The sequence below is a fragment of the Dendropsophus ebraccatus genome, chromosome 10, assembly GCF_027789765.1.
Source record: "Dendropsophus ebraccatus isolate aDenEbr1 chromosome 10, aDenEbr1.pat, whole genome shotgun sequence".
In the NCBI taxonomy this organism is placed as follows: Eukaryota; Metazoa; Chordata; class Amphibia; order Anura; family Hylidae; genus Dendropsophus; species Dendropsophus ebraccatus.
Window position 1 is genome coordinate 9,321,586 of NC_091463.1, and position 12,517 is coordinate 9,334,102.

Here is a 12,517-nt window from a genome sequence, read left to right on the forward strand (position 1 = left end):
TACACCCGGAAGAACTCCGGCATGAGTGACAATGGTGAACCTGGGGTTATCCAGAGTGAATGACGCTGTGGCTGCAAAGCACCCGGTGAGTCCCGTGCTGGAAGTTACCATCACTACCTCACAGCTGAGGGTTTGTTACAGTTGTAGCCAATCCTATACACTGTATCAGGACAGGAGAGATCTGCCTGCTGGGGACTGTACACACTGATACATTGTAACAGGACAGGAGAGATCTGCCTGCTGGGGACTGTACACACTGATACATTGTAACACAGGGGAGATCTGCCTGCTGGGGACTGAACACACTGATACATTGTAACAGGACAGGAGAGATCTGCCTGCTGGGGACTGTACACACTGATACATTGTAACACAGGAGAGATCTGCCTGCTGGGGACTGTACACACTGATACATTGTAACACAGGAGAGATCTGCCTGCTGGGGACTGTACACACTGATACATTGTAACACAGGAGAGATCTGCCTGCTGGGGACTGTACACACTGATACATTGTAACACAGGGGAGATCTGCCTGCTGGGGACTGTACACACTGATACATTGTAACACAGGGGAGATCTGCCTGCTGGGGACTGTACACACTGATACATTGTAACACAGGGGAGATCTGCCTGCTGGGGACTGTACACACTAATACATTGTAACAGGGGAGATCTGCCTGCTGGGGACTGTACACACTGATACATTGTAACACAGGGGAGATCTGCCTGCTGGGGACTGTACACACTGATACATTGTAACACAGGAGAGATCTGCCTGCTGGGGACTGTACATACTGATACATTGTAACACAGGGGAGATCTGCCTGCTGGGGACTGTACACACTGATACATTGTAACAGGACAGGGGAGATCTGCCTGCTGGGGACTGTACACACTGATACATTGTAACAGGGGAGATCTGCCTGCTGGGGACTGTACACACTGATACATTGTAACAGGGGAGATCTGCCTGCTGGGGACTGTACACACTGATACATTGTAACACAGGAGAGATCTGCCTGCTGGGGACTGTACACACTGATACATTGTAACACAGGGGAGATCTGCCTGCTGGGGACTGTACACACTGATACATTGTAACAGGAGAGATCTGCCTGCTGGGGACTGTACACACTGATACATTGTAACACAGGGGAGATCTGCCTTCTGGGGACTGTACACACTGATACATTGTAACAGGACAGGAGAGATCTGCCTGCTGGGGACTGTACACACTGATACATTGTAACACAGGGGAGATCTGCCTGCTGGGGACTGTACACACTGATACATTGTAACACAGGGGAGATCTGCCTGCTGGGGACTGTACACACTGATACATTGTAACACAGGGGAGATCTGCCTGCTGGGGACTGTACACACTGATACATTGTAACACAGGGGAGATCTGCCTGCTGGGGACTGTACACACTGATACATTGTAACAGGACAGGGGAGATCTGCCTGCTGGGGACTGTACACACTGATACATTGTAACAGGACAGGGGAGATCTGCCTGCTGGGGACTGTACACACTGATACATTGTAACACAGGGGAGATCTGCCTTCTGGACACTTTACACACAGCTCTATTCCTAACAGAGCCGGTGGGGCCCGTTATGGAGATTGGGGGGGGGGGGGGTACACAGGTTGGACCCCCCATGACCTCCTGCTTTTCCCCTATCTTGTGGGTAGGGGAGAAGTTATTTTTTTTCCTGGAATACCCCTATAAAACACAAAGTTTATTTAATCATCCAATGTTTCGTCTTTTTTTCTTACATTGGAAAGTCCCTGTGTGAGCCACCCACAGCTGGGACTTGTAGTGCCTCTGAGCTGTCTATGAAGCATGCAAATGACTCATTGGGGTCGTGCTGTGACTCCCTGCTGAGGAATTCTGTAATACAGGGTTTACTTATTGTTTCTAGGGATTACAAGGATATGCAGCGTGCCAGTCCCAGGCGTTCATGAAGGGGGTCGTCACCTTTATCACAGGTAATAACACTGACCCATAGAGACCCATGATCCTCAGCAACCACAGCTACATTACAGGTCAACCCATATAGGACTATGTTATGGTGCCTGCCAAATTATCACAATTTACAGACCTTAAAGTGATGAATTAAAGGTCTTCTGTACGATTCAGAGCGTCCCCTCAGCTGTCCGTGTCACTAGTGCTTCAGCCTCCCCTATGTCTATATAATACTGTACATGTTACCATTAGAATAGACATTACACTGGAGTAGCTGTCTGTGTCACTAGTGCTGCAGCCTCCCCTCATGTCTAGTCTAATGGTAACATGTAATATGTAGACATTACCCTGGGGGAGCTGGCTGTGTCACGAGTGCTGCAGTGTCCCCTGATGTCAATAATACATTTTACTATTTGAATAAATGTTACACAGGGGGAGCTGTCTGTTTTACTAGTGCTGCAACTTCCCCTGATATCTATATATTACATGTTAGCATTAGAATATACATTACCCTGGGGGAGCTGTCGGTGTCACTAGTGCTGCAGCCTTGCCTGATATCAATATAATACATGTTACCATTAAAATAGGCATTAAACTGGAGGAAGCTGTCTGTGTCAGTAGTGCCACAGCTGCTACACTGCTGCAGCACTAGTGACTCAGGCAGCTTCCCCAAAACTGCATGGGACCCCATGAATCCTGTAGGCCTCCCCGGACAGCCTTTAGCAGCGCATCATCCCGCATCGATCCCCCAGACAGTCGCCCTATACACATATACTCCCTCAGCTCAATGACACTCACAGCGTTGCTTCATTCTCCCCAGCTCACAAGTGAGTGACGTCGCTCGTGCGCCAGGGACCAGGGAGAACAAGGTCGGGGCTGGTTCAGGTGATTATAGAGCACTTGTATGCCGGTGCGGGGAACGGGTGCAGGCCAGCAACTGTTAGGGGAGATGCTGGTGTGAGCTGTACCATAGAGGCCGACCATGATTTGCCAGGGCAGGCCCTGTGCTTCCCTGCTGCTTGGGCCCCATACCAGCTGCGTGGTCTGCCTCCATGGTAGCTACACCAGTAATCATAGGGTGTTAAGGGGTTAATGTATAGCGACAATGATCAGGCCTGCAAGGCATCAACCACAGGAGCAGGGGAAGTGCTCCATCTATACCTTGTGCTAACCCTTTCATGTCTATGCTCACAGGTACAGGGGCCGCGCTGGTGATCCAGAGTGTGTTCAAGAAACGCCTGCCGTATGCTCTGCAGTGGAATATTCTCCTGTCTGTGGGTAAGAACAGGGCTAGGACTATAGACCTCTGTAGCGCCACCTAGGGGGACACAATAGGAAACAGAAGGTGCACAAATTGAAGCCATGTAGTTTTAGTCTTCTCCTTCCATTGTTGTAGTTTCTATGAATGACGGTGATCAGGGGAGATGAAGAACAAGAGATGAAGAACAAGGACCCCATTGTGGGCCATCAATTAGTTGGCCTAACGTCTCCTACCCACCCATGACTTAGAGTTGGCACCGGTGCCGAGCAGGAGAAGGTGCGGTATGAAGAATGTGCCACACCTTGATCCCTAGGCCCCATGGCAGCGATGCGGCCCACTGCCACCCACTCGCTCTTTCCCACATCTTGTGCGGTGCAGCGACCCTTAAGGCTCCTGAAAATCGCAGTGATTCATCCTGGCGGATAGGATATGGAACGTTGCACAGAATTGCCTCTTGGCGCCATTTTTTGCACAGGTTCCTAACTCTGATCTCACTTGCAGTTGCAGGATCGGTGGCCAGCTACGTAGTGACCAAGAGGGAAACCGAGAAGTGCTCTGAGCTGTGGGTCTACCTGGAGAAGGGGCAGATATCGCAGCTACAGGAGGCAGGTAATTGTAGAAGTATACACGCCCCGTGACCTTCTGCACTGTGATAGAACGGCCGACGTCATTGTTCAAGGGGACGCGCTCCTACAAGGTCAGAGAGCCGCCAGACCTCATATGCATCTCAGTAAAGAGGAAACAACCCCCGCATATCTCATGGGCATACACAATGGGGGGAGATTATCAAACATGGTGTAAAGTGAAACTGGCTCAGTTGCCCCTAGCAACCAATCAGATTCCACCTTTCATTTTCCAAAGAGTCTGTGAGGAATGAAAGGTGGAATCTGATTGGTTGCTAGGGGCGACTGAGCTAGTTTCACTTTACACCATGTTTGATAAATCTCCCCAATGTTTTCAGTAGTAAAGGGGCCTAAAAATAGACTTTACACACAACTTCTACACTGTGTTATTGCTATCGCCGGGCCTGGGGGGTGGAGCATGACACAGTGATGCCATTTTAGCTGCCCCGCCCCCTCAGGCACTGCACTACCGTACCGTATCGTTGCGTTTTTATCGTTGCGTGTTTGGTGCGATTTTTAAATGCGAGTTTTGATTTTCACATGAAAATCAAAACTCGCATGTAAAAATCGCACCAAACACGCAACGATAAATACGCAGCGATACGGTACGTTGAAGGCACCCTGAATGTGATTGGTTGCTCTGGGCAACTGCTCGCCCCAGTGTCTGCGTTTCGGCCAGTGTTCCTTTAAATGATATCGCCATAGGCCATTACTGATTTCCCCGCTATTCCCTTTCAGGGCAGCATCAGAAATCCGACACCACAAAGCGGAACAAATATGGAGACACAATCGATTAAATCCTGATTCATCGACATAGAAAAACTGGGACTTTTCATACCACGAATGAGAGAACAAAACCACGACTAAGGGCGCCACTGACTACAGTAACAGAGAATGAGGAAACCCCCAGGATACACTTCTGCCTGGAGGACAATGGAGGAGGAAACACCGAGGATAATTACTGGGCTGTGAAAGTCCCTGGGGGGGAGGGGGCACTGAGCGAGGGGGATAGATGTGTATATATGTGATGGATTGTATATTACTATATATAAAGGTTATTACAAGTATGTGTCACATTATTTATTATTGGAAAAGTGAATAACACTGCCCCCTATGTGCAAGGATATACACTGATCAGCCATAACAATAACCCCCCCCTGCCTGGTATTCTGGTGTCCCCCTGGGGCCCAGACCCCATAGCCCTGTGATGTGTCCCCTAAAGCCCGGACACCATAGCCCTGTGATGTGTCTCCTGGGGCCAGACCCCATAGTCCTGTGATGTGTCCCCCTTAGCCCCATAGCCCTGTGATGTGTCCCCTGGGGCCCAAACCCCATAGCCCTGGGATGTGTCCCTGACCAATGTCAACAGTGTGGCCCCCGGGGCATTATCCTGCTGACCACTGCCAATTAAGGGGGGATTTGGTGTGTACAATGGTCAGGTAGGTGGTCGGTGTCACAGTAACATCCACATGATGCCAGGTCTCCAGCAGAACATTGCCCATCACACTGCCCCCGCCATCTTGTCTTGTCCACATCCTGGTGCCATCTCTCCCCAGGTAAGTGACGCACGCGGGCGTCCACATGATGGAGAACATACACCTTCTTCTATTGCGCCAGTCCTGATGCCTATTGAGGATGGACAGGGGTCACATGGGCTCTGACTAGTCTGCTGGGCCCCATACACAGCAAGATGCCATGGTTCCTTTTTATCATAGACAGGAGGAAGTTTTTCAGCAGTTTGCTCTACAGCCGCTCTATTGTGGGATCTGACCAGACGATCTAGCCTTCACCCCCACACACACATCAATGAGCCTTGGCCCCCACCACCCTGCCCCTGGTCCGTCTGTTGTTTCTTGGACGCTATTGGTCGGTACTGACCACTATATACCAGGGACCCCACAGGACGAGCCGTTCTGTAGATGCTCTGACTCCAACATCTGGCCCCATTGTTACCATGTTAAGGGTGTACACAAAAAAGAATACCGCCAAATCCTTAGCACACATTACCCCACCAAGCTGTACAGAACAAAACCCACTAAACAAGCCCAATCGTACCCCATAGAGTGGCCGAATGGCAGGTGCGGCTTCTTCTGTCCCTGATTGTATATACAGTCATATATACAGGGACATCTATACATGAGGACTAAAGCTTTGGCTGTCCAGGCATGATGGGAGTTGTAGTTTTGCACCAGCTGAAGAGCCGAGGATCCCTACCCCTGTCCTAAAGGGACACAGGAAGGTTGGACATGTGACCCTGCACCCCGTGATGTCACAGATTCCTCAGGAAGCCATTTTTATCAGGTTAAATTCCGGTCCTAGAAGATAAAGCTGCGCTGGGCTGGAGAGTTGACTGGAGATCCTCCGCCACCACATAGCGCTCCGGGTATCCATTGGGGGCCATCATGTGGACCCCCGCGCTGGCCCTCATCGTATTCAGCTGCTTCTGTGCTGCCGAGGACTCCTGCCCAGGTAGGTGACATCTTATTATATGTAGTGATGGGAGAATGAAATCATAGAAGGATATAGTGAAAATACTATAGAGACCCCCTGCCCCCCATCTTCAGTGTCCCCTTACGATCCTTCTACTGCAGTGCTCCCCAACCTGTGCCTCTCCAGGTGGTGCAAAACTACAACTCCCATCATGCCCTGTGGACGGAGAACACAGATCGACTGTCACATTGTATATATCTCTATATTTCTGCTACGCTGCAGACCCCCCAACACCACCACTAACATTGCTGAACGCATTCAGTACTTAAAGGGGAAATCCAGGACTCTACAGCGTGATGGCTCAGCGATTCATCCACACCAATACTATAATGTCCAGTAATGGAGGCTTAGGGAGGGTTACCCTTACAGCCCTATTGTTCTGGATATCAGGCTGGACATGCCCTTTAAGAATGATAATCCCACCCCTGAGTAAGCCGCACACCTGAGGCTCTCATCCCATGTGACTGACAGTGCAGGTAATGGCGCCAATCAGGGAAATAATGGGAAACTGGAGAATCTTCAGACACTCAACCCAGATGTAGGAGCCCGTGATAGATTTCTAATATCAGTTCTGTTCTCATCTATGCAGAGGTGAAGGTCATTGGGGTTGGGGAAAAGGACAAGATGGCGGTGCTGCGAGGATGTCCTGGCCTCCCAGGGGCTGCCGGACAGAAAGGAGAAGCCGGACCATTGGGTCCAAAAGGTCAGAGTATTGCTTTATAATATGGAGACTATTCATATCATTGTATACAGGAGATGCCCAGGTTATACCAGTTGTATGTATATATTTATATACAGGAGATCCTCAGGTTATACCAGCTGCACATATATAATTATATACAGGAGATCCCTAGGTTATACCAGCTGTACATATATAATTATATACAGGAGATACCCGGGTTATACCAGCTGTACATATATATACATTATATACAGGAGATACCCGGGTTATACCAGCTGTACATATATAATTATATACAGGAGATCCCCAGGTTGTACCAGCTGTACATATATAATTATATACAGGAGATCCCCAGGTTATACCAGCTGTACATATATAATTATATACAGGAGATCGCCAGGTTATACCAGCTGTACATATATATACATTATATACAGGAGATACCCGGGTTATACCAGCTGTACATATATAATTATATACAGGAAATCCCCAGGTTAGACCAGCTGTACATATATAATTATATACAGGAGATCCCCAGGTTATACCAGCTGTACATATATAATTATATACAGGAAATCTCCAGGTTATACCAGCTGTACATATATAATTATATACAGAAGATACCCGGGTTATACCAGCTGTACATATATAATTATATACAGTATATACCCAGGTTATACCAGCTGTACATATATAATTATATACAGTATATACCCAGGTTATACCAGCTGTACATATATAATTATATACAGTATATACCCAGGTTATACCAGCTGTTCATATATAATTATATAGAGTATATACCCAGGTTATACCAGCTGTACATATATAATTATATAGAGGAGATGCCCAGGTTATACCAGCTGTACATATATATTTATATACAGGAGATGCCCAGGTTATACCATTGTTCCATTATCTACTATCTGATTGATATATATTATTGCAGGCAGTCAGGGTCATCCAGGGAAATCCGGACCGATGGGGCAGAAAGGTTTGTCTCTCATCTTTAGTGACATCATATCTGCGGGTTGCTGTGTGATATTTTATGATTTTTACCTTTTTTCTGCACAGGGGAACCTGGAGATAAAGGAGCGAGAGGTGAGGAGGGGGAGGAGCTAAAATACTCTATATTTTACACACAGAGAAATCCCTTTAATACCGATGGCCACTAGGTGTTCAACAAAAACATTTCCATTTAAACATATACAGAATACTGCAAAGTGTTCATTTGTTACAGGTGAAAAAGGAGAAAACGGAAAAGCGGATTCTAGATATAGTAAGTGATGCTGAGAAATATCCCCCCCCATATTTCAGGGTTGTGCACGGGTATACGCAAGGACAGATCAGCAATATGCCCAGGGGACAAGGCCATAAGGGGCTTATAGTTCACCATTTACAGCATACAGATTTATACGGTTTCCATTGAAGTCAATAGGAGCTGTATACATTTGACTGCGAGGAGTGCCACCTAGTGGCAGCTGCTGGCAGCCAGACTTTTATTGTTTGACTCTTTGACCCTAAATGGGAGCCGAGGGTATGTAGCACTGTAACAGACCTCAACCCCATGGTTCAGTGCTAAATGGTGCCCCCCCAGGGCACAGGAACGCTTGAGGTATACGGGTTCACAATATCATAATGTTACTTTGTATCCTGCTGTTCTGTTACATTGCGTCAGCGGCCAGAAACTGCAAGGAGCTACGGGATCAGGGGGCAGCACTGAGCGACTGGTACACCATATACCCGGATGGGAAGACGCCCCTCAAGGTCCTGTGTGACATGCATACTGACAGCGGAGGCTGGATCGTGAGTATTGGGGAGCAACTCAGGATCAGTAATGTAATGTATGTATGTACACAGTGACCTCACCAGCAGAATAGGGAGTGCAGCTCTGGGGTATAATACAGGATGTAACTCAGGATCAGTACAGGATCAGTAATGTGTGTACACAGTGACCCCACCAGCAGAATAGTGAGTGCAGCTCTGGAGTATAATACAGGATGTAACTCAGGATCAGTAATGTATGTACACAGTGACCCCACCAGCAGAATAGTGAGTGCAGCTCTGGGGTATAATATAGGATGTAACTCAGGATCAGTAATGTAATGTATGTACACAGTGACCCCACCAGCAGAATAGTGAGTGCAGCTCTGGAGTATAATACAGGATGTAACTCAGGATCAGTACAGGATCAGTAATGTTACATATATACATAGTGTAATCCATATTACTTTGGATTCTCTTATCTTATAGGTGTTTCAGAGGCGTTGGGACGGATCAGTAGATTTTTTCCGTGACTGGGCCTCCTACAAGAAAGGGTTTGGCAGCCGGCTGAATGAGTTCTGGTTGGGGAATGACAACCTCCATATGATCACATCTTCAGGTAATCTCATCCTTCCTTACTAGGCCTTTCCCTGAGATCTTTAGATGTAAGTAGATACATGATGATGTCTGACCGTCTCTCTCCTCGTCCCGCAGACACCTGGGAGCTTCGTGTGGATCTGCAGGATTTTGAAAACAATAAGCAATTTGCTAAATATTCTTCATTTAAAATTTTGGGGGAGTCAGAAAAGTACAAGTTAATCCTGGGAAGTTTCAAGGAGGGAGATGCAGGTAATGGGAATCTGGCTGCAATACACCCATGTGACCACTAGAGGAGCTGTAGTAAGGGAGGAGTTAGCTCTTTAGCACCCCTAGTGGTACACCAAAACCTGATTTATCTGTCTTTTTACATTGAGGATGCAAAGAGTGATACCATTATAATCTGTGTTTTTTGCCTTTTCAGGAGATTCTATGAAGGGAGGCAACAATAAGAAATTTAGCACCAAGGACCAAGACAATGATGATCATGGAAATAGCTGCTCCCTGATGTACAAGGGAGCCTGGTGGTATCACTCCTGCCATAACTCAAACCTGAATGGAGTTTATTTCCTGGGGGAGCACTCCTCTGTATCTATGGGCATCACCTGGGGCACAGGAAAGGGGCACCTATACTCCTATAAGCACGCCGAGATGAAGATTAGGCCTGTGTGACTGATGTAACCAATGGGACCCTCTAAGTCCCTGCTGCAAGTAGTAAGAGGGTATCAGATCCCCCCCAGCGTTGGGAGGCGTTAGTGATAATGTGTCGCCTTTAGCACAGCTAGTTCAGTGATGGATCATATACGCTTCATCCATTGCACATTTTTGTATCATATTTTTTTATTTCCTTGAAAATCTTGCTGCAATTCCTAGAAATATAACACAAAAAATTAGTACAAAGGTGAATAATGAAGAATAGCCTGCGCCTGACACCTAGTGGCCACATGTGGTATTGCAGCATGGTTTCTGTGCAATACTGGGATGACCTTGTTACTATAGTTACCACCAATAAAATAGGGACAGATGATTCCAATCACTCTCCATTGTGTCAATACAGGAGTCGCTGAATTACTATCTATCATTCTGAGGAATAACTACTTTCCAGGATACATACTACATGCCATGGGATAGCACCACTATGGGGTCACATGTGGCCCCTACATATGCCCATATGTAGCATAACCTTGTGGAAAAAATTACCTATATAAATCCCCACACTTCAGGCAACGTCCCTGCTGCTCGCATTACATTAAAGACATCTTTACACAGGCATAGACCCCAGTATCAGGACCCAGCATATTACAGACCCCGGTATCAGGCCCCCAGCATATTACAGACCCCGGTATCAGGCCCCCAGCATATTACAGACCCCGGTATCAGGCCCCCAGCATATTACAGACCTCTGTATCAGGCCCCCAGCATATTACAGACCCCGGTATCAGGACCCGAGCATATTACAGACCCCGGTATCAGGACCCAGCATATTACAGACCCCGGTATCAGGCCTCAGCATATTACAGACCCCGGTATCAGGCCTCAGCATATTACAGACCCCGGTATCAGTCCCCAGCATATTACAGACCCCGGTATCAGGCCTCAGCATATTACAGACCCCGGTATCAGGACCCAGCATATTACAGACCCCGGTATCAGGCCTCAGCATATTACAGACCCCGGTATCAGGCCTCAGCATATTACAGACCCCGGTATCAGGACCCAGCATATTACAGACCCCGGTATCAGGCCTCAGCATATTACAGACCCCGGTATCAGGACCCAGCATATTACAGACCCCGGTATCAGTCCCCAGCATATTACAGACCCCGGTATCAGGCCCCCAGCATATTACAAACCCCGGTATCAGTCCCCAGCATATTACAGACCCCAGTATCAGGACCCAGCATATTACAGACCCCTTTATCAGTCCCCAGCATATTACAGACCCCAGTATCAGGCCCCCAGCATATTACAGACCTCTGTATCAGGCCCCCAGCATATTACAGACCCCGGTATCAGGACCCGAGCATATTACAGACCCCGGTATCAGGTCCAAGCATATTACAGACCCCGGTATCAGGCCCCCAGCATATTACAGACCTCTGTATCAGGCCCCCAGCATATTACAGACCCCGGTATCAGGCCCCAGCATATTACAGACCCCAGTATCAGGCCCCCAGCATATTACAGACCTCTGTATCAGGCCCCCAGCATATTACAGACCCCGGCATCAGGTCCCAGCATATTACAGACCCCGGTATCAGGACCCAGCATATTACAGACCCCGGTATCAGGTCCCCAGCATATTACAGACCTCTGTATCAGGCCCCCAGCATATTACAGACCTCTGTATCAGGTCCCAGCATATTACAGACCTCAGTATCAGGCCCCCAGCATATTACAGACCTCAGTATCAGGCCCCCAGCATATTACAGACCTCAGTATCAGGCCCCCAGCATATTACAGACCTCTGTATCAGGCCCCCAGCATATTACAGACCCTGAGCATATTACAGACCCCGGTATCAGGCCCCCAGCATATTACAGACCCCAGTATCAGCCCCTCAGCATATTACAGACCTCAGTATCAGGCCTCCAGCATATTACAGACCTCTGTATCAGGCCCCCAGCATATTACAGACCCCGAGCATATTACAGACCCCGGTATCAGGCCCCCAGCATATTACAGACCCCAGTATCAGCCCCTCAGCATATTACAGACCTCAGTATCAGGCCTCCAGCATATTACAGACCTCTGTATCAGGCTCTCAGCATATTACAGACCCCAGTATCAGCCCCTCAGCATATTACAGACCTCAGTATCAGGCCCCCAGCATATTACAGACCTCTGTATCAGGCCCCCAGCATATTACAGACCTCAGTATCAGGCCCCCAGCATATTACAGACCTCTGTATCAGGCCCCCAGCATATTACAGACCTCTGTATCAGGCCCCCAGCATATTACAGACCCCGAGCATATTACAGACCCCGCTATCAGGCCCCCAGCATATTACAGACCCCAGTATCAGCCCCTCAGCACATTACAGACCTCAGTATCAGGCCTCCAGCATATTACAGACCTCTGTATCAGGCCCTCAGCATATTACAGACCCCAGTATCAGCCCCTCAGCA

General features: G+C 48.1%; 2 protein-coding genes across 3 annotated transcripts; both read left to right on the forward strand.

The window, feature by feature from the left end:
* TMEM141 (transmembrane protein 141) lies at positions 1 to 4,922 on the forward strand. Of its 2 annotated transcripts, none has more exons than XM_069986595.1 (5): positions 1 to 85; positions 1,928 to 1,994; positions 3,166 to 3,249; positions 3,734 to 3,841; positions 4,594 to 4,922. In XM_069986595.1, exons 1-5 carry the CDS (start codon positions 32 to 34, stop codon positions 4,650 to 4,652), a joined length of 372 nt encoding a protein of 123 aa, XP_069842696.1. In that variant the 5' UTR covers positions 1 to 31; the 3' UTR covers positions 4,653 to 4,922. The 2 variants fall into 2 exon arrangements, with proteins under 2 accessions (XP_069842696.1, XP_069842695.1); XM_069986594.1 differs by having other exon boundaries at positions 3,734 to 3,837.
* Positions 4,923 to 6,197: 1,275 nt separating this feature from the next.
* LOC138766654 (ficolin-1-like) lies at positions 6,198 to 10,429 on the forward strand. The gene is made up of 9 exons (XM_069944262.1): positions 6,198 to 6,324; positions 6,935 to 7,048; positions 7,977 to 8,021; positions 8,102 to 8,128; positions 8,268 to 8,306; positions 8,706 to 8,833; positions 9,281 to 9,410; positions 9,506 to 9,640; positions 9,813 to 10,429. The coding sequence occupies exons 1-9, from the start codon at positions 6,258 to 6,260 to the stop codon at positions 10,058 to 10,060; spliced, it is 933 nt and encodes a 310-aa protein (XP_069800363.1). The 5' UTR covers positions 6,198 to 6,257; the 3' UTR covers positions 10,061 to 10,429.
* Positions 10,430 to 12,517: the final 2,088 nt, after the last annotated feature.